Source organism: Labrus mixtus, chromosome 22, assembly GCF_963584025.1.
Source record: "Labrus mixtus chromosome 22, fLabMix1.1, whole genome shotgun sequence".
Classification (NCBI taxonomy): Eukaryota; Metazoa; Chordata; class Actinopteri; order Labriformes; family Labridae; genus Labrus; species Labrus mixtus.
Genome location: NC_083633.1, coordinates 12,240,342 through 12,263,055, shown reverse-complemented (window position 1 = coordinate 12,263,055; position 22,714 = coordinate 12,240,342). Strand labels below are relative to the sequence as shown.

Sequence of the window (22,714 nt, the reverse complement as noted above, 5' to 3'; positions counted from 1 at the left end):
CTAAATCCCAATGCAACAGTTACATTTCAAACACTCTGTTTTATTTATCTGAAAAGGTGTATCTACAAAAAATATACAAACTACTATCAGATGTACAGAATATACATTTCCTGTCAAATAGTTTCTCCTTGAATGCAAGATTAATTGTTGTTCCTGTTCTTATGCAAAAGTAATTCAAAGCTTGTTTGAGAAAATGTTAAATATTACCCATTTTAACCATCATGAAGAAAGGTCATGCATTATATGAATTTACTTGTGTATCACTTGACGACACAAACCCTAGTGGAATGTCATGAATAACAGGCAGGTTACTTTTCATATCAGGAAAAAAAAACCTTGACAATCCATTTTACCTTTGGTCTGGTGTTTTGTAGTCGTTCATAAAACCCAAAACATTTGTTCATCAACAAACCATTCCTATACATTCACGCTTTTTGCTAACCGCTTACAGCTCTTCTCTCCATCAGCACAGCTCTTCTCTCCATCAGCACAATTTTTCTCTCTAACCGCACTGTGACCGGAGGGAGGTGGAACAAGTTGAAGGCAATGCTGCTGTAACCTTCTATGAAGGCCAGAGGATGATGAGTGTCCTGGAGTAGCTTTATCTTTGTTACATTAGCCTCCATCAGTAGGTGAGAGTACAATTTTACCTCAGGATTTGTAAGGCTGAGGTCCTCACGTTTATCATACCTGTTGGAGGAAAAAAAAAATCACCATTACAAAAGTGATATTTTTTGGTTTTAGCTGTAAACGATGTAAAATACAAAAAAACTTGCCTCCAGTTTGTGTTCAGCTCCAAAAATCGAGATACTCCAGTTTCAGCTGCATAGGTGTCGATATGAACAAAGACATCTGAGAAGGTAAAGGCATTGAATAACGTGAGAACTGTTGGTATTACATTTTATTTATTAATCTGCATTCCCACTAATTACATTGGTAGACAGTCTATTAAAATGGTAAGTCATACAAATATGCTCTTAATACATGGGCGAATAACTTAACAGTAACTGTATATGATATAAGTAGAGATACATGCACAATATGGAAAATAAATAACTGATGGCAATTGAAGAACCCAAAATGTGGTGTGCATGTACAATAGCATTTGTATGAGTTAAAATGATTTGATAGGTAGTGGTTCTGACCCGCTTTGTCTGGGAGAAGCCTGTGTAGTTCCTGCATTCCCCGGCCCCCTGGGTAGTTGTGGTGGGAAACATAAAGACAAATACTTGTGTACGCTGCATTGGTCATCAGCTGTCCAACCACAAACACAGAGCCCAGTTTATACATCCAGGATTTCTGGTAGTTGCATAAGCTGAAATAAAAGGTAAAAAAAAAGTAATTAATTCAAAACTGTACTTTTGAATGCAAGAACTGAGGTAATATGATTCAACTTACATGAAAGATGAGCCTCTAGCAGCCACCAAACTGAGCACAGGGAAAGTGTATATAATGAAGCGCATCTCCTTATGGGGCAGCAGGGAGTAGATGAGGATGAAGCCCACGGTGGGAAGCAGAAGCAGCCTCATCCGCCTGTCAAGGAGGCCGAGGGGGACGAAGAGCAGAGTGCAGCCCAGAGCTCGGGGCACAGCAGAGTAAAAGTACCACAAAAAGGGAGAGGTTTACTGGGGAGGGATGAAAGTCAAGGATCATTTTAGTAAGTACATAAATGTGACGGCTAAAACAAAAACACGTGGGAGTGTACTTGAGTTGACAAAAAGGATATTCCCCAGTTGGAACTTTTGTTAAGAACAGTGTTGTACCACAGAACCTGACCTTCAGGCCACAAAAGCTTCCTCCAAAAGAAGGAGTCATTGGCCACTGTTAAGGCTATAGAAGACAAGAGAACATTAAAACCCAGATCAGTGTCATTTATTGAGTATAGAATATTTATATACTGTACATCACTACTACTCACCTAGTGACATGATTCCAGCAGGGACAGCATAGTAAAGTAGCTGCATCAGTCCAAGCCTCTTACTCAACAGTGATATCAGTAACATGAGACCCAAGAAGATGCAGAGCTCCGACCGGAACACTATGATGGCTAGAGCAGAGAGGCTGATGAAGCGGCCATGCTTTTGAGCAATCCAAGATGTGAATGCTACAAGAACTGATGGGGGGGAAAAAAATATAATGTCATCATGTAATTCATAGAACTACTCCCAGATTAAAGAAACAGAAAAGCAAAATCCTTAATCCAGAGTCTCTGGATTATTACAAGTGCACCTTACCTATTGGCAGTGCAAACACATTAGGCAGTGTCCTGGTGCTGTAGAACATTAGGTGAAACTGGGACGCACACATCAGACAGAAGAGCCCCGCAACTGTGGAGCCAAACTGCCTCCTCACCTCCCTCTGCATGTGCCACAGTGCACCAATGACACACAAGCCCAGCGAAGCTCGGACTGCACAGAGAACATCAAGAGAGCGCTTGTCAGATTAGTTTCAAGTGTTACATACTAAAAAAAAAATAATAATAAACAACATTACAGTGGTTTTGATAGTTCCCACTAAGTGTTCGATAATAGTGGTTGACCTGTGAGCTGAGTGTAGAATTTCGGTGCATCCAGCAGGGAGGACAAAAACACGACAGGGGAGCTGATTAGGGAAAGGAAGACGGGACCAAGGAAAGTCCGTGGCACGACCCCGGGGAACTCATGATGGTCATACTGAAAGACAGAGCAGACTGTGGTTTCAACAATAGCACAACCCAGCAACTACAGACAGCTGGGAAGCCACAATCTTTTCATGATATGTCATTAAAGCTTCAAAACAGCTTCTTTATGGATCCTGAGCAGATATAGTTTTATAGTTGGGTACATTTGTTGACAGTGAAAACTCATTATAGAGGGAATATTTGACTTAATGATAAAGTTATGTATTATTCTACAACTTACAAGTCTATACATTTTATAGCTGTGAGATTACATGCAATATCTCAGTAAGAATAATGAACACGTCTCTTGAAACAGGTTCCCTTTCATCACTGTCTCACTCTTTTTCTGAGGTATTTATTGTGTTATACTAGTGTTTTTGTTAAATTGTTAACTTTATCTTTGTATTTCTTTCAATTTGTGTCAGTGTGATGGCACGAGGAAATGTTTGCTTTAAATGTCTCTGAATAATCCTAAAACAGATGGGCCGTGTTGAGGCCAGACATGAAAACACATGTGAATTCATTCCTATTTACATTTTATATTTTAAAATTTTATTTAATAGCATAATAAAGTGAACAAATTTACAAAAAAATCTAAACTTCCCCAAAGCCAAAGGACTGTTCCTTTAAAAAAAAAAAATCCTTCTGCTACTGTAATGAAGTTTGTACGGTTCTCTCAAAGTTTTCACAAAAGTTGCATTTGAAAATAATGATAATTATTCACTGGTGCTGTGCATGGTTAGCCTGTTAGCACATAACTGTTCCTGCATTTATAACATCTTCTTACCTTGTCAAAGTCAAGTCTGTGGTACAAAATGTCGTGCACCGCTTGTAAATTAAAGCTCTCCTCGACTTTAGTGAACGGACAGATAAATAAGTGCAAGAGAGACACAGCTATCAATAAAAACAACAGTGGTAGCCCCCAAACATTCCTTTTCTCAGCCATGACAGCCGAAAGATGATTACCACTTCCGGTAGATTGAGGAAGTGAACTACACAGCACGTCCCATATCGCTACAAGTATTCATATTATTTATCTAGAATGGAGTTAAGGTATTGTAAACATAATATAACAAAAGCTGCACCTTAAACGTAAAACAAAATTACATTGGATAATTCTACTTGTATCTTGAATTTTTACACGTGGGAAAGGAGCGCTTTTGTCCCGAGCGTGGCGGCTTGCGATTGGTTGAACAATTGATTGGCAGGTAGTCCAAGCATATCAGCGCAAGCCACAATACGACCAAAAGGCTGACGCGGAAATCTAAAACAGCTTCATTTTTTTTTAACACCCGGCATGTAAATAATACTCTGTTGCGCTTTGCATACATAACGCTCAATCGATTTTAAGCGAATAAATACCGACATAGTAGTTTTAGAACCCTTGCAACACTTTAATGTGAGCTGAAAGCCTGCTTGTGAGGGGCTGCAGGACACCCTGATATGAAACTGTGTATGAATTGATCGGCTGAGATGCTGTCCACCGGTCCAAAGCTGCGGCTTGTGCGGCTTTTGTCCTGCATCACTCTTCTTTTACTTTTTCAAGTCACTGGGGCCAAGAGGGATTTAAAAAGTGCCTGTTCAACATGCAAGCAGATAACTGATAACTTCGAGAAGGTAAGAGAGCCGGAGAGCTAACCTATCTCTATCTGTGTGTTTGTTTTCCATGCTGTTGATGTTTTTTTCTGGATTATTCCACCCATCTAATGCTGGTGATTTCTGACCTATCTCCAACCCATCACTGTTTCTCACCTAATCAATTAAACTCTTCATATTTTAAGGGTTTTGACAGGACAGCAAAGCAGAACTTTGGTGGAGGCAACACAGCATGGGAGGAGAGAAAACTGTCTAAATATGAGACCAGGTAAGGTCATTGCATCCTGTTCTTTCCAAACCACAGGTCACTCTGCCTTAGTTATCAGGGCTAATGTTTGCTTTCCACCAGAGCTACAGTCTCTTTTCATACATCGCAGTCAATGATCTGCGTTCCTCTAATGCTTCCATGACAGTGAGATCCGCCTGATGGAGATCCTGGAGGGGCTTTGTGACAGCAGCAGCTTTGAATGCAACCACATGCTAGAGGAGCATGAGGACCATTTCGAGACCTGGTGGTTCAAAAGGTGGGTGTCGGCTTGTGTAATTGTTGCGGCCTGAGTGACAGAGGTTTTACCCGCTGGGGTTTTAGTTTAGTGAAACGACGGTTCCCGCTCTGTAAAGCGAGGCAAACCTGACGTCTTCTTCTTTTTGGTTTCCTGTTGCAATGCAGGAAAACGAAGCATCCCGATTTGCATAAGTGGTTCTGCATTGAGACCATCAAAGCGTGCTGTCCGAAAGGAACGTTTGGACCGGACTGCAACGGTGAGGAAAAGCTTTCCATAAAACCTTTGACTCTTACGTGCGTTGGTTGCATTTCTCGGCGCACTGTTCAAACTGTCGCAAAAAACAAAAAAATCTTGTGGGGTCAAAGACTCAACATGTGATGTGCTTATGATGTCATTTTTTTTTTTTTTTTTTTTAAACGTAAAGCCTGTGTGGGAGGCTCTGACACACCCTGTCATGGAAACGGAAAGTGCGATGGCGACGGGACTCGCGGGGGGAACGGACAGTGCAGCTGTGACCACGGTTACAAAGGGGATTTCTGCCTCGACTGCATCGACGGCTACTTCAATGAAGTGAGGAATGACACATTCTCCCTGTGCACAGGTACACGTCTGCACGCACCAACGGATGCACCAGTTTGCATTTAGAAACAAACAAGTCGAAAAGGTTGCGAACGTTAGGCCAGTCGTGAATCCGAATGCGTTTCCTCCTACCAGAATGCCACTCCTCCTGCAAAACCTGCACGGGAGCGACCCACCAGGACTGCGATGAGTGCAAAGAAGGCTGGGAGGAGGATGACCAGGAAGCTTGTGTTGGTATGAGAGCCATGTTGTAGAGCATCACTGTCAAAGAAATACGGCTTAAACCTCCAAATGAATCCTCATGTTAAAGAAAGACACTTCCATTATTTAAGATATGACATTTACAGGGGAAATACTTACCTGCAGGTGGATTTTAAACTAATGGGATATGCAAGACATGTTTCTGTTAAGATGCCTAACAGTCATTGTGTTACAGATGTAAACGAGTGCTCGGCAGACCTTCCTCCTTGTAAAGAAGATCAATACTGCCTTAACACGGAAGGCTCCTACTCCTGCAAGGGTAAGAGGTCATAGGCTTTAGGTGTCAACTTCATGCTCTTATTTTGACAACCGTTTGGTTTGTTAGCTGATAGAAGTATTGTGAAATGACTAAAGCCTGACATATTCATGCAGGACTTTTGCTCGGATAGCTTTTTTTTAAAAAGGAGAACTGTCTCAATCACTGATAATTATATTCAGTGAATAACATATCAGGCATATTAAACGTGTTGTACATTGTCAACACATTCTAGTGTGGATTGAAGTCTGCTTTGATGCTCTGCGGAGAATTACGTGACATCATTTCTAAATTACCTACAACAGGGGTGTCGATCTCATGTTGGGTCGGGGGTTTCTTTCAAATGAAACGGACTATTTTTTGCCAACATCACTATAACTCAAAACATAGACATCTAGACTGCTGTGTGATTTTATTTTTGTTTCTAATCATTTAAAATAAGGTACTCCTAGAACTGCATGTTAACACGTAAAAATGTAGAATGACATTAAGCAGAGCGGTTAACGGCAACAAAACAAGTCAGGCAGAAATCATCAAGCTATCCTTTTTCATTATATGAAGAAGTTCTGCTTCAAATGTGATGTTTTTTGCCATTCACTAAAGATGACTTTATGAGACCGCAGGTTGCAGCTTTAATACAAAATACACTGTGCCGTCTTTGTGCGTAAATCTAGGAAGCATGTTAGCGCTGTTCCGCAGCTAAACCATCAGACCTCTGTGTGATTGGACAGCCTGTGTGTTGTATCGTTTTTGGATTAGAAGGAAGTGTTCAATTAAAATGATAATTGTATAAATAAAAAAAAAATGTGCATTTCTCCTTCACAGCCTGTGACAAAGAGTGCTCAGGCTGCACTGGAGCCGGTCCTGATGAGTGCAAAGATTGTGCCACCGGGTACCAAGACACAGAGGGCACCTGCACAGGTATATCTGTATTTAAATCCCCATTTGAAGCATTCACTTTGTCTTCCCATTGGTCTACCCACAAAGCAATGACTACAATATTAAGGAGACGTAAACATAGGCTGTCATTTTTAAACAACAATGAAATACAGTACCTGACGACTGTATTTTTACAATCGTAATATTCTCATGACAACAAAGAAGTTTTGTGTTCCAAGAAATAAGAGATGTTAGACTTACAGACACAGACAACACATGAAATACATTTTCCGAGTACAGTCTCAGAAAGTTCTAGGGTCCTTCATCTCCACAGTCAGACTCGAAGAGGGCTGAGGCTGCCCATTCCATTGACAGTAAATCTCTTTAACCTCTTTGTGCTAAAGCAGCAAAATGTATGTATTTTCCAATTCATCCTAATAATACGTTTCACTGACAAAAACTCCAATGTGATGATTCTTTATGTCAGCATTGACTGTGTGTTTCTTAGCCCAATACAAAGAAGGCAAACTAGTTGGCAGAGTGGCATTTTCACTTTCAGATTAAAAGACAGCCTTGAGATGACCTCACTCCAAAAAGTCATCACAGAAGGGCAATGCCACAATAGATCAGAGTTCCTGCCTCCTCACAGCCATGCCAACACAAATGTGAGAGGGAATTATACATTTTGTTTAATCTGTTTGGTGTGATACAAGGCGACCCCTTTTAGTTTTAAGGTTTGTCCGAGGAGTAGTGAGTAACGACCTACCGGTGGATCTCAGGTTGGTAGAGGGTCAGGGGGTCAGGAGGTCAGCAATGTAAGTCATTGGATTTAGTTGAGACTAAGAAAGTGTTCTAACTCACTAATTATGATAAAGCCTTCTGACTTAGTGGACACAGAAAACAAAAACATTGTTTGACTTTTGTCACTGCTGCATTGTTTGTTTCTTCAGATATTGATGAGTGCTCACAGCCAGAGTCGGTATGCTCTGCGGAGCACCAGGAGTGTCTCAACAATAAAGGCAGCTATGCGTGCATCTGTTCGGTAGGATTTGAGGAGCTAGATGGCGAGTGTGTCCAAACGCCACAACCAGGTGAGGATAAGTGTTGATTGAAGGACTAGTTGCACAACTTTTAAAGTACAAACTTTGAAAACTTTGTTTTATGCTTATTGTCATCAGATAAAGAGGAGGACTCGGATGCTGCTGAGACAAACACAAGTCCACATAAAGAGCTTTGATGTAGTATTAACCGGGACCAAGGTGTGTCGAAATTTCTGTGCATCTGAAGGCGGTTTTAAAAAAAATCCTCAACCACATGCACTTACTGTACAAGCTGCACTTCAAACCAACAGATGCAGTTAAGACATTGAATTTTCAGCTGCCGATCATGGACTTAAGGACAAAAAGAAACAATTCATGCTCTGAGTAAGCTGGTCATTGTTGTTTCTCCTTGGTGTGCTCAAACAACCACTTGTCTTTATTTGTTGAATGGTTTTAACATTGCAAGTGTTTGAATAAAGGTGAATTATGTCAAATTTAACAAACCCATGTCACCTAAATGTGTCACTTTTTAATTTTAGAGTTCAGGATGTTGTACTATGGATTTAATGAGCAGGTTGAATGTGGATGATGCTTGTGTCATGTTGCAGTGATCCTAAATGACCACATGGTGGCAGTCTAATCATACTGAATATGGATAGCTCACATCTGTATGAAGAGGAGTGCTTCACCTAAGTTGATTGCAAAGGGCTAGAAAATGAATTTCTGTGTATTTAGATACCTTATATATGTGTTTATATCTCACAGCTTTATTTAATGCCTGTCCAGATTTAAGTGTCTTTTACTTTGCACATCAATACTGTTTATTTAAAACAATATTGTGTATCCTTACACTGACAGTATTTTCCAACAGCATTAACCCAGTTAATTTTCCTATTGGACCTTGACTGCAAAAAAAAAAGCATTTTATCACTGACATCTTCTTTTGAAAGTCGGCCATACCGTCACCACTTAGATGTTAGGATACCTCTTTTTGGAAAGACCTTCCTCAGGCCCCACTTGGATCAAAGCATATTTTCCTAACCCAGGTCTCACCTTGCAATAAGGCTTCCCAGCTTCCTGTGGTATGATGTCAGCTGTTTTGATTTGACCAGCTTGCCAAGAAAGGCAGCCAGTTGAGACCTGTCTGAGCTGGAAGTGAGGCAGCAGAGATGCAATCATTCCACAGGCTCCCCCAGCAGCCCCTCCCCACCACCAACACCACATTTCACTCTTGGATGTTAAGTCTGTTCCATTGAAGGCTTTTCATCAGGGAGGATGGGAAACATTCCTTTGAATTGATAAGGAACTATGTGTAAATGCATTTAAAGCTACTTAAAGCTGGAGTCCATTCTTTGATTTGGATCAATCCCAAATGTGCAGTGTTATCTATACTCGTCTAAAACAGAGGACTAAGTACTAGTCTTCACACATGATGATATTATTAAATCATATTTTATTCAATTTGGTCTTAGGAGGCGTACAAAAGCACATCTGTTACTGCAGGGGGCTGTGGAGGCTCATCGGTGATAGCCGCCATGCTGGAAATCCTGTCTCAGCCTAACTTGCAGTTAACCTAACGACAGACTAAAAGCTGGAGCTAAGGAGGATTTTAAGCCCTCAGACAAACTGTTACATCGTCCCACCTGTCAATCAAGTCAGCTACATGCCTAACTATGGATAACACAATTCATTCATAGAATCAAAATGGATATGTTATTTAAAAAAAGCGCCCCCTGTACAGTGTGTGCCCATGAAGACAATAACTAATCAGAAATATATCATTTTTAGGACCAGGCTGTCAACATAGTTAGTATAGTAGTCTCTACTGTTGAAACAGGCTCTTTTGAATGTGGTGTGTATGTGACTTCCAGGGCTCTTCACAACATCAAGTGGACCATCGTCCAACTGCGGGTATTTGAGTTTCCACATCGGCTTCATTTTTCAACACCAGGTTGAAACGCTTGGTTAAAACAAGCAATCGTTATATGCTGGTTAACTAAGCTGTACACAAAAACCTAGACAAGCTCTCTAAATAATATGGGTACAACATGTTTTTTATATTAGCGACAAAGGAAGAATATAAAAATGTGACCTTTAAAGATTCAGGTTGTATGATTTTTGTTACCTCTGAACAGAGTTTGGCTAGCCTTTCCCAGTCTTTATGCTAAGCTCTCATTACTTTTTAAAGCAAGTAACAGTCTTCCTGTCTCCAATTCAAAAAGTTAGCAAACAAACATATTCCCTAAATCTGATACTATCCCTTTAAAATGTCTTTTTTTTTTATCTCAATGAGGCTAAAGCAAATATGTAATAAGACAAGAGACAAAACAACAGTGCCAAAGCAACATAATAAACCTCAAAATACTCCCTGGTCAACTGGACAATTCATGTTTCATCATAAGCTCAAGGGAGAAGTTGTTTGTTTTTGTGAGAAGGGTTATGCAAGGCATGCAAAAGAAGGCATTAGCATGAGTCAGCATACTGGCTACATGAGTCAGTGTGCAGCACCTATCGATGCTGAAACAACACCTATCGAGGTAAATTTAGTCTTTATTAGAGCGTTGACACAGAAGAGAATTATTTGATATGATGCTTCATAGCTTGGAGATGGGATAACCTCTCCACTTTCACCACCTCTGTGAGATAAACTGCTCAACCGGAAAAATTAGCAATCATGTTGCAACAAGCTGATGCTGAGTGACTGGCTACCATGAGTAATCACTTTAGATTCACCTGGTTTTTCCTACACTCAAGGGCTCTTTATTTTCCACACACAGAGCTACCGTTGAGATTTGATGATTCAAGCTTGAGTAAGATGATACGACCTACTCCACCCTTCTAATCAGAGTAAACCACAGAGTGGAGCTGTAATGGCTAGTCGTGTACTGTTGCATTTAAAGATATCACCTTTTACACAAGTTAGCTTTTACTCTCAGTATTTTTGACTTTCTATCATTTCCATTTAATTTAGGGATGAGAACTTAAATTCCACTAAGATTTTATATTCCAACAAATGTAATTGTTTCGTGTTCATTAAGCACTTGTCAATGCAAAGATTGAGGAAACAAGAAACTTCAGCTCAGCAAGTTAGCTACAATAGCTTAGCGAAATTTGCTCTTTGCAGGTTTTCTTTTAGTAGAATTCACAGACAGTATTAAAAATGACATATTAGGATAGCATTTTTGAGGCATACACTGATTGTTGCTAGTCTACATTAGTTTTGTCATGTGCTTCCTGAATCCCTACAACATAGCCACAATGTGCAAGTTAGCATCACATTATCTACCTTAGCTAATTTCGACGACTGCTTCGAGTGTTAGTGCTTGATGGTATTCGATTTAAATCATTAACTAGTATGTAGAATTTTAAATTTGGACAGTTAATTGTTTGATGGTGGTTAGCATTTAACACATCTTTAGGTAAGAGCTAGCATGACCAGCAGTTAAAACTCATCGGCCTACAATTATGAAAATAAGACCAGAGTTAAAAAATACCTTACATTTACATTAAAAATGAAAAAAAGGGCATGAGCTCTTAATCACAGACTATATCTCATCATTGTTACATCTTTTGATAAACTTTGTGACCACGCCAGTGAATTTCTGATAAATCCTCTGACTGATTTATTTTACATCTGGACTCACACATTCAGTACTTTAGTACCATTTTAAGAAAGCAAGAGGATTTCATAATTCCAAAATGAAAAGACAAACTCTACGTAAGGGAAATTCAATAAGTGGGAAAGTCAGTTCTCAGGATTTTGCTTGAGTTTTAAGCACTCTGAACTTGTGACCTTCCTGCGATGGGTTTTCAAACCGCTGATCTTGCCGGCTCTTGAAATTCGAGTATTGTTTATTCCCTTATGCAGACCTTCCCTTTCGTGTGGTTGAGTGAATCCTTGTTTGAATTCCATAAAACTTGCACCAAGAAACAGATTGTTTCAGTGTGTCTGCACATGCACATAAATTGCCCATTTGTGTGTTTGCACTGAAGCAGAGTGTGCACGAATCCTCTGTGGTTTAAGGGGCAGCTCGCTCTTTTCTCTTGACTTTGTGGTGGTTTTCTTCTGCCAGTAAACCTGTGGAGCACATGGTCCAGCTGTAATGGGGTGACTACGAGGACACTGACAGGGTTACCGCGGAAACCTGCAGAGTAAGAAAATGCACTGACACTGAGCTGATAGCACTGTAATCTCCTCCTTTCAGAAATGCTCTTTATTTAAGCAAACAGGTCACCCTGTCCTCCTCAATGGCATCATATTGTGAGTCTGAGTCTCCTCCTCATCCTCATTCATCAGCAGTGAAATCTCAGGGCTGCCTTTCACAAAGCGATCCTTAAACAACAATCTTCTTTGTTCCATTGTAAAGGCAGTGGGATAGAGATAATCATAGTGGTGAGGTAAGATGAGGGAAACTGCATGCTAAACTAGAAGCCAGATGTGGCACCATGTGCTTTTGTTCAGCTGTCAGTGGCCTGCACCGCCTCTAATGTCAGGCACTCCTTAAACTTGCTGCCCTTGTTGATGCGGTTTTCTGCCTTGCTTTCACCCAGCTGGAAGCTTAACCACCAACCATTAACCAAGAAAATTTGGAAACGGTAGAACTTAAAAATAAAGCTGTTTTTACACATGCATGCACTCTGGAAAATTTCTAGAAAATTGCACCTGAAATTTGCAGCTGAAACAACAGAGAGACAGACACTATGATGAAAAGTTGTCCCTCTAGATCCAAGTATATCATTGCTTCTGTAGTTTAAAGGCTTTATATGCGATTTTTTTGATCCAGCAGATGTCGCCCTTGAGCACCAGCATGAAACCAAAACAGCTCGTGGTGCATTGTTGTGTTAGCATGCTAATGCTAGCGATCTTTATTATGCTCGTATCTTCACACTGCATGTAAATTTACCCGAAATAAGCGTGTTAAATAAACACAGTTAAGCAGTGAGTACAGTATGTTATTCTTCTTTTCTCTAGTCCCTCAATTAAACAACTTTTATTCGCAAGGGGAGGAGTCATCCGTCAACAAACAGAAAAAAAACTCTGAAAACATCACAGGCAGTGGGACTCGGGTGTTACACCCATTGTAGACAGTTATTACTCACAGAGTTATTTTCAGAGGATATACTAGATTTCTATTATATTTAAGTGTGAAAAATTGCATATAAAGCCTTTAAAATATTCACAGTAAACAGCAGAGAAGATCGGAACGGAAAACATAAAGAAGCAGTTCCATTACTTAAAACAGTGATAGTACTGGTCGAGTGCTGGTTGCAGGATATAAACATCATCAGCCCCTCCCACTCGCTCGCAGTATTTCCTGCTGCGTTCTCACAGAGGCTCACCCAAATTCATGCAGACAATTTACGAAGGGGCTGCAGGGAAAATTCAGGATAAAGTCAAGAGGGGAAAATGTATTTTTCAGGAGTTTTGTGCATGTTTGAATAAGGCTTAGCTGCTAAAGATGCTATTCAGGGGGTATATCCTTTCAGGGCACTGTGAAGAAGATGAATGGACCATTAGTGAATGTTGTGACTTCAGCACTCATACTCAAAGATGCTTCATGAAACTCAGACTTTGGCAGGAAGTTAAAGCAGGAGACAGAGGACAGAGGAGCAGCCTCCTGCCTGAGGATGAAAAGAGGAAACTAATAGGGAGGACTAAATCAACCTGAAGAGTAAAAATTCACATACACATACACCTCTATACCTTAAGGCCACCCATCAAATGAAGGTTTATTTTTTTTCCTTTTAGGCCTGTTTTGGTCTCCATCAAGGGAATTATCTAACTCTTATAATTTTAAATGCTCAAATCCTTCAGATATGAGGCTGTAGTCTTTTTAAGTTTACTTTGCTTGTCTCCAATTTAGGCCAGCCCATAGTGTCATACAAAGGTGAAAAAATGCTCCACAAAATCAATGTGTAAATCTATTTTCATATCAGCTTAGCTGTTTTTGCTAGCGTTTAAGGAATTGCTGAATTATATGCCCATTTAAGCGCAGCCTTAAAAAAATACCATATCAACTCTAGCTCTACTTTATGTTGTCATTTTTAAAAGTGGTAGTCTGGTTACATTTGTTACAATGTTACAATTTCATTTAGCAGACACTTTTGTGCAAATATTCCAGAATCTGAGAGAAAGAATAACACAAGTAAGGATCTAGACAGCAGGAATGAATGTCAAGTGCCAATAAACCGCATATTTAAATGAACATAATCAACATCATCAATATTAAAGTAGATAACAGTTAGTTCACTTTAGGCAGATTGCACAGTCTGCATTTACTGAGAATTTTTTTTTTGATTCATGACCATGTCTGTCTGTAAAATAGAATAGAATTAGAATTGTTGTGTGATAGAAGTGAACTGGGATACACAATGAAAAAAAACACAGAATGACTTCATGAATCTGAATTATTTACACCCTGATGTATTTCTGCACAACGCTGTGGTCGAGGTGTGGCTGCGCCTGAAGCAGTGCAGAAATTACATCGTTAGGAAAACATTCAATAACAGCGGTGTTTTCCTCTCATGTGTAAAATTGATATTCTACCCGGGACTATTCTGTTCGATGAGAGCATGAAACCAATCCAAACATTTTTAATAATTTAGCATGTGATGTGGCCCTGTTGGTTTATTGTGCTGGAAATGAAAAGCTGAATAGACAATATCTGCCTTAGTATTTCACATTTCTTTTCCTCATGAGTTCCCAAATGAAAGGCTGATATCGGGAGCACGCTTTCTTGAAATCTGCCATATACACTCAGAATTGGTGTATATAGGACTTTTCTATTTTCAGGCAAGTCCACGTTTGCTCTGATCCCATGGAACAATGCACAGAGAAAATTATTTTGCAGGTTGTATTTCTCAGGGGAACAGGAAGAAGAGGAGGTTGGGTTTGGAGACTGGGAGTGGTGTAGTGCTTGCCGGCATGCTTTCTGCTGCACAGAGATTTCTCAGACAGGTAGGACAGATTGATGTTACCCACCTTTGTTTGATCTTGAAGCCAGCGCTCATGTCTGTGTCTGTGTGTGTGTGTGTGTGTGTGTGTGTCTGTCTGTCTGCATGTGAAAGAATCTGTGTGTGCATGCCCGCATGACAGTATGATGAGATCTGGCATGTGTGTGTGTTTGCGTATGTGTGCAGCTCTACAGTGCGACTGCATCGTCTGGCCTTTGGTCTCTCACACCCATCAGGAATGAGAGGAGACAGAGAGGGGCGACTTTGATCTCTGCCTTGAAGAGATGCAGCAGTCTTTTTAAGCTCTTTAGATACTCAGTTGGGTGAAGTCAAAAGAGAAACAGCACCGGAATGAATCTCCTGTGTGCGATGATAGCTTTATTATTGTTTTTTTAAATGACACAACAAATTAGTGGTTTTTGAATATAGTTTTAGCTTCCTCTTACAACTGAAAATATCGTTTCTGTGATCCACCTTTTTCCAACAGGCCACCAGCACGCGGTAGCGTTCGGTCTTCTCTCAACCGGAAGGTCGGGGGTTCGATCCCCAGCTCCTGCAGCAACATGTCCGATGTGTCCTTGGGCAAGACACTTAACCCCAAGTTTCTCCCGCTTCTTGGCCACCCGCATATGAGTTCATTCATTCATGTGCATGAATGGGATTAGTTACTTCTGTTGGTCACTTTACACAGCAGCCTCGACCATCAGTGTGTGAATGGCTGTTAATGGAAAGTGTGAGATGCGATGTAAAAGTGCTTTGAGTGGCCAGAAGACAAGAATACAAGCTCAAGTCCATTTACCACTTCAAAGTTTTACTCATCAATAACACATTTTCAACATGTTATTGATGGACTGATACGATACAAAGTACAGGCATTCATGCTTCCCAGATGTTGTACCATAACCTGACTCTACCATTTGTATCACCATTGTGTTGGGATTCACGGTTTTTCAATGAAAGAGCTCAACATTTGTGGAATGGATTGCCATATAATTTGGTACAGATGTTCATGGTCCCCATAGGACAGAGCATACAGACCTCAGTGATACCAGCTTTTTCTGTAATCGCAACCGGCAAGGTCACAATTTCCCCTTATCCTGCTTTCAATTTTACTTGATGGATCGACACCAAACGTTCAGCAGTTCCGAAGTCTGCAGTGTGCACTCAGGCATTTATGGCATTCTAATGACTCTATAGTGATCATTATGTGGAAATTCAGGATTTAAGTAAAATGCCTTGATGTAACATGGTACAGATGTTCATGGCCCCATGAAAATGTAGCATGCTGACCCAAGTGATACCAACGTTTTTCTGGAGTGCCACCCGCAGGACATAGTCGTCCCTTATTCTGTATAACATTGAATTTCCCTCGGGATCAATAAAGTATCTATCTATCTATCTATCTATCTATCCTTCATGGTTTGGTAGATTGGTTTCATAACTATTGGTTGGATGGCCATGACATTTGGTACATACATCTATATCTTCCTCCATGTCCCAAAGACCAAGTACCTGCAAAAGTAATGACATTCCCATTGGACTCACTTTTGGAATTTTGCTAATTTTCAAAGCATTAAGACCAAAAGCTTTACTGCACCATAGCATCCTATAGCAGCAAGCTTTGCTGTTTCTCACTTTCTATGCATTACATTATAGGAACATTCACATGGACTTCAAAAATTGTAACACATGAGAGCTAGGTGCAAATCTCCCAGAGCAAGTTCTTTGTAATAGATCCCCACTTTCTGCACATTTCAATGAACTGAAAAATCAAAACGTAACATATCACATGCAGCTGATGAACTGCCGCAGCAGCTGCCGTCTTTGCTGGTCCCTTTCAGCTATTTTCGGTTGCCTTTAAGTAATCCAAATTTCTGTGTGAGCATGCCACATTTGAATCCATTTGCACTGAATTTCCAGCTGCACGTTCGCAGCATGGAGCAAGAGCTTTGTGGTCTTTCAGATGCATGACCATCTCCACCCTGTCACATCCTCGCTAACCAGCCAGATGTCGACGCTGAAATTGAATCTGTTTTTTTTTTTTTGCAGGAGCATAAAGTTTGATGTTCAGATAAAAGTCCCAGAAGATTCGTCTAAAGATGCTATGACCCAAAAACCTACATGTGTTTATGGACTACATTACAGAGTTCCATTGTAAATACAAGTTTTATCAGTCCTATGGTGTAGGTGATAGTTTGACCTACTTCACACTGAGGTTGTTAAACAGTATTGTTGGCGTGAACAGGCAGTATTTTGAATTGTTAACACCTGCGGTAACATAAAACGTGAACTAGCTCCCCACATCAAAGGCATATTTCTCTCTTACTGTTGGACACAACCTCAGAATATTTTCCTGAGACTTTTTTTTTTTTTGAAAAACCAGCTGTTAAACCCCGGTGAAGGAAGAGGCCCATGTTCGCTTCTCAATGTGGCGGTGTGTGTGTGTTGCCATGGCGCTCAGGTGGTGTTGACACTGGAGGGTGTAAATAGACTTGAGGAGATGGAACAAGGTGCTGGTGTGAGGGGCAAAGAGGAGGTCACACAGGCTCACACATATAACACAGTTACTGCAGCAAGGGGGGGGTAAGTGTTTAGAGGAGGGAAGGTTGCATGTTTGATTCTGTGTGTACTGCTACTGTCAAGCAATTATGCTAATGCCCTTATCTAGATCTAGTGCATTATTATAAAATACTAATCAGCTTCTCGATTTAAGCACAAATGCCCCCCAAATATGAACTTATTTATGTTTTTGGGTTCTGTGTTCAAACTGGTCGATCCTCTCGTCTGTCTGAGATCAGTCAAACGCAGCTTTCCACTCAGAAAAAGCTTGAACTGCAATGCATGACGGTATATACGGCTTGAAAAGTGACCATCGCTAGTTTTCACAATGCATTGAGAGATACAATACAGTGACATGTCAATGATCTCTCAAATTGTGGACGTCGGTGCAGAATAGTGTGTGATTTCGGACACATCCAAAGTCTTTGAAGGACTGAAAGGAGCCGGGTGTTTGTAAGACTTCAGCCCCGTGTCCTCGTTGTAGACTGTGTCAGACTCGCAGGCTGCTCTGGAGGCTGAAGTGAAAAAGAACTGTCTCGTAGCCGGTGAGTGGGCCGCAAACAAGTACATATGTGAATATATAGCCTCACTCTTCAACTCCTACCGGTCACACTTGTTTTCATTTCTTCAAATGTGCTCATTGTGCAACATAATCCGACCTTATATGGCAGTGTGGTCATTCGTTCCATCTCAAATTTGTCAGCTGCACAGTCAAAACACAACCTCTTTGCTGCTGGGTCATCAAAACAATCCCACATCTTGGTTCGGCTTCCTCAACGTGACTCGGTCTGATCCCCGTTTTATTGGGTAGTTTAGTGGATGTGTTTCATTGCAACGTAATAAGAGAGGACATGAGTCCCTTATGAACCTTCAAAGCCTCGCGGCCACATGAAAGCCGAGAGCGGCCTGCAACAACATCAACAACAGGCATCAATTCCATTTTCCCCCCATATTATAATCGGCCTGGATATGAAACAGGCCGGGGCTTCAGTGTCATTCTCTCTATGGAACTCATTTCCTGCCTGTTATCAGTTCATATGGCTTTGTTTTTTCTGGACGGGAACCCTAGAAAAGAGAGAGCGGCAATCACAGGAGGGCTCAGCAGCTTAGCCGTGCTGACCACCCCTCTGATTGCGGTTATGCAACTGACACGGCTACTTTAGGTCAGAGCAGGAGGGGTGATTCACGTTCACTTCAACGACCTGAGGGTTAAAAACAAAACCCTTTTTCCTCCTGACAGAAGGTTTTGAAATGGCGCGTACTTCAGCTTGAAGGTTTGGTGGAAATGAACGCCAATCACACCTGCTTTTTTTTTTAATTGCAAATGTGGATTTGACGGCGAGGTTTCTTGGGGGGGAAGAGAGTGCATTTTGTGCTGAAGTCTGGTGCTGATGAGTGTGCAGTCAGACAGAGTGAGGGGGAGAGAGAGAGAAAGAGAGAGAGAGAGAGAGATGGGGGGGGGGGAGCAGCACTGCTGGGTCAGCTAAGCCTTGCCTGTCACCCCTCTGTCAGCTCAGCACTTTTGGACATATATCTGCCATGTCGAGCTGCTGGGCCCGCTGACATGCTGCTCATTCCTCACTGAAGCCTGCTCTGCGGAAAAAAAAAAAAAAAAAGCCTCTTTACTTCCTACATCCCGTTATAACTTTTCACTTTGACAAAAAGCTCTGAACTGTGACCACATATTCAAGCTGTGTGTGTGTGTGTTGTACTATTTCAGGTTTAACACCACCTTGACCGATTCTAGAAATGCACAGATTTCTATATCGTATCCTCAGAGTTTAAGCGATTAAATAACAAAGAAACACAACACTGAAACTTAAGACAATGTTGAAAATGATTCTTTACGTGGCTCCAAGTTATACACTATAAAGGTATACCAACTTGGAAGAAACATAATAGGGATGCAGCCTATTTGGTCGCGTATATGAGAAAAACTTTGGAAGACCCACGTGCAGAAACCGCAAATCATTTATTTAACAAAATCCACAAACATCGGGGCGCCACAAAGAGAACAGCAGAATACACAGGACCACGGGGGAAGATCTGACAATGAAGGGAAGAAACACAGAGACTATATAATCAAACACAGGTGAGACCAACAAGACACAGGTGAGGCAGAGGGGGGAAAAAACTACAAACTAGAACTGGAAACACAGAAAACTAAACTCAGGATTATCAACAGGAAACAGAGAAACACAAGGATAGAATTAACAAAATAAAACAGAACACACTAGAAACTCCAACCAGGAATAAGAACAGACAATACACACGGTAAAAAAGAAAAACAGGAAATTAATTCCTCACACTGAAATTAACAAAATATTAAACTAAACAGGAATCATGGCATAAGTAGAAGTTGTTGAATGGATGAAATTCTGAAGGACAAAATGGTTTACACATTTTTTCTTCTGTTTTTAATCCCTTAGTTTTTAAACTTTGTTAAGATTTCTGAATGTGTGAGACACAAAGTTACAAATGGTGGCTGTCTCGTTCAAGACAGGCAGCAGCACAATTTAAATAGTGAATGTTCACCCACATACACATCAAGGAGAACATCGCCTGCCAGATGTGTCCGCCTCCAAGTCATTTAACATCCTCTGAAAAGCATACTTAAACACCTTTTTCCACATATAAGTTCTGACTTTTGGAACAGGCCGTTCTTTATCTTGAAAGGGTTCAATATTACATCCTAATAAACATTTAATGAGAAATAAATTAACTTAACATTAAAGGCAACTTTTTCAATCTAAACATGAATCTAGTTTAAGTTAATGTATCTAGTATATTACTGTGCTGACATTATCAGTGCAACACTCAAGGTATCGCTGTCAGATGTAATTTGACTAATATCTCTTTTCCTTGTCGGCGCTCCACTGGCCATTAGGTGGCGATCTTGTTGTAAGAGGCAACCAATCGGTCGCCCCACCGTGGCCCACACATGCGCTGAGATAATAGGCAGAAACATCTGGATGGACAGGCAATTCGAAGGCTGGACACAGCTGTAGACAGCAATCATCCAGCAGAGCGTTTTCCTGCAGGCGGCCCTGTCTTCTGTGTTTCACTGTGCTGAGCTGGTGCCTGCATGATCGCCTCAGGACCTGAATCTTTGAGTTTACGACCCTCCAGTAAAAGACATTGCTGCTCACTGCAGTTACCTAAACAACATCTTGTCTCCCCCGTTATGATCTCCTCTGGTAGAACATACCCCGAGGTGATGATCTTAGGTATAAGATCAGTCTTCTTTTGTGTGTGGAATAGCCTGCAGCCCATAAGTGACGGATCTACAGTCATTTCCTATAAGGTTTGAGGGTGTTCAGTGAAAATCAATATATTCTTCCATTCAACCAGTTCTCTCTGGTTTCAGCCTTTCTTCCTTTCCCCCATTCTGAAAAACTTTCGGGCATTGTGACAGCTTTTTCTGCTGCTTCAAAGTTGACGCGTAAGAGGTTAAATCATGGTGGCATAACAGACACCGGAAGGCTTTTTTTGCAGGCGTTTATTCCCCCTTTCCTAACCTGCTGAAGTTGAAGAAGAAAAGACAAGAGAAAAGAAGTTGGCTTCCGGCGTTCCATTCCATTGCTTGAGAATATAAATTAAGCGTGTGACCAAATGACTGCACAGCTTGATCTGGCAGGCTTACATAATGCTGGAACCGAGTCGCTTTCCCTCGGCCAGGCAATAGCAGCTCTGGCTTGGCCTACATCCTGTTCCTGGGACTCTTTAGCGATGGCTGTGAATGGCTCTGGTAGCAAAACGGTGTGGAAGTGTCTCTGATTGCCGAGAGAATGGAAAGGCAGTGAGCAGCCCACTCACCAGCCTGCCGCTGCCCCCACACACAGACGCACACACACACACACAGACACACACACACACACACACACACACACAAACACATAGACACACTAACACTCATGCATACAGGAGCTCTGGTAATATTGGCAGAAAGTCAATCAGTCACTCTCTGAAAAAAGCAGAGATGTCTGAATTAAATCCTACAATGAATGTGATTCATCAATAGTATTTAAAAGCAGATATGGCGGATGCACACACGCCCACGTTGCTCGCTCACACACACATACACACACCCACTCGCTTGACTCTTTCCATCTTGCTCTCGCCTACACGCTGACACTCTCTCACACGTTCGAACATGCCAGTAGAGTACTCCCAGATGGGCTACAACCAGAGCAACATTACGTAACAGAGGCATGTTTCAAACTACAAACTTTCACTTGAACGGCGAGATTTTCACATCAGTGCATCTTTTGGTAGTCAGCGCCAGGGCTGATAGTAAGATAACCATATTTCTAATGGCTTTAAATGTTTAGTTCAATTTACTGGATCAATGCATGCGTGCAAGGTTTCCTCATTGCAGAGAAAAACAGTGGCAAACATGTCATGGAGGTAGAAAGACTGAAACGTTGATTCATTGTAGGAGACCTTCTCTATAGCTCCCTTCACACTGTCTGTTCAAGGCAGGACTTTTCAACCTCTGTCACAGCACCATTAATGTAAATGTCACAAAGGCATGAAGGTGGGGCAAACTCCTCCCACCACATAATGCTCATTAATGCTTCCTTAATGTATGTGGAAATAGACACCGAGGTTTTACACAATATGACCCTATTTTCTTTCTCTTTTTTTTTTATATTTATTTTTAGGCTTTTTGTGCCTTTAATGGAGAGATAGGACAGTGGCTAGAGTTGGAAATCATGGAGAGAGAGTGGGGAACGACATGCTGGAAAGAAGCCACAGGCTGGATTCGAAACCCGGGGGCCGCCCGCTAGGAGGACCACAGCCTCCATACATGGGGCGAGCGCACCAACCACTGAGCCACCAGCGCCCCTTGACCCCTATTTTCATATGCGTCCTTCGTGTTTAAAAAGTGCATCCACTAGAGGGCACAGTCTCACTATGGACTCTCCATTTCTCCTTCGCTGTCATCCAACTGAAATTCAGTTCCCGTCTGTCTCTTGCCCGGCTGGTCGGTTGTAGTTGTCTGTCGCGATGCACAGCAGAGTAGCATCGTAGGCGTATTCAAATATGAGCTCCTGAAAACTTCTTTGGTTCCAGATTTGGCCACCCTGAGAACACAATATTATTAAGATCGATAAAATGAATGGCCTAAACTACCAACATTTGGCCAGATTCTTAATCATGAGCATTTTACCACTCCTGTGAGAACTGACTTTGATCATGATAACTAGAGTTCAATGTTGAATAGAGTACTTGTTATAATGAACAGTCATAGAGCTAGAACTAGCAGAACTGTGAGGCTACCTTTCTATGCCATGCACAGAAGTGTAACTAAACTGACTTTACAGAAACCAGGAAGCTCTTTATATAAAAAAAAAAAACCTGTTTAGAAAATCTCTCCACTGTCAATGCAATGACTACTAATGACTTTAAGCCTTTACCCTGT

General features: G+C 41.2%; 2 protein-coding genes across 2 annotated transcripts; one reads left to right on the top strand and one right to left on the bottom strand.

Moving 5' to 3' along the window:
• Nucleotides 1-19: 19 nt before the first annotated feature.
• Nucleotides 20-3,642, bottom strand: alg12 (ALG12 alpha-1,6-mannosyltransferase). The gene is made up of 9 exons (XM_061030377.1): nt 3,447-3,642; nt 2,540-2,672; nt 2,235-2,408; nt 1,919-2,113; nt 1,728-1,830; nt 1,399-1,623; nt 1,146-1,315; nt 777-852; nt 20-690 (listed from the first exon to the last, which is right to left on the bottom strand). Exons 1-9 carry the CDS (start codon nt 3,603-3,605, stop codon nt 438-440), a joined length of 1,488 nt encoding a protein of 495 aa, XP_060886360.1. The 5' UTR covers nt 3,606-3,642; the 3' UTR covers nt 20-437.
• A 279-nt stretch (nt 3,643-3,921) lies between these two features.
• creld2 (cysteine-rich with EGF-like domains 2) lies at nt 3,922-8,279 on the top strand. The gene is made up of 10 exons (XM_061029406.1): nt 3,922-4,276; nt 4,441-4,523; nt 4,669-4,779; nt 4,926-5,017; nt 5,186-5,362; nt 5,476-5,574; nt 5,777-5,860; nt 6,683-6,778; nt 7,687-7,827; nt 7,915-8,279. Exons 1-10 carry the CDS (start codon nt 4,133-4,135, stop codon nt 7,971-7,973), a joined length of 1,086 nt encoding a protein of 361 aa, XP_060885389.1. The 5' UTR covers nt 3,922-4,132; the 3' UTR covers nt 7,974-8,279.
• Nucleotides 8,280-22,714: the final 14,435 nt, after the last annotated feature.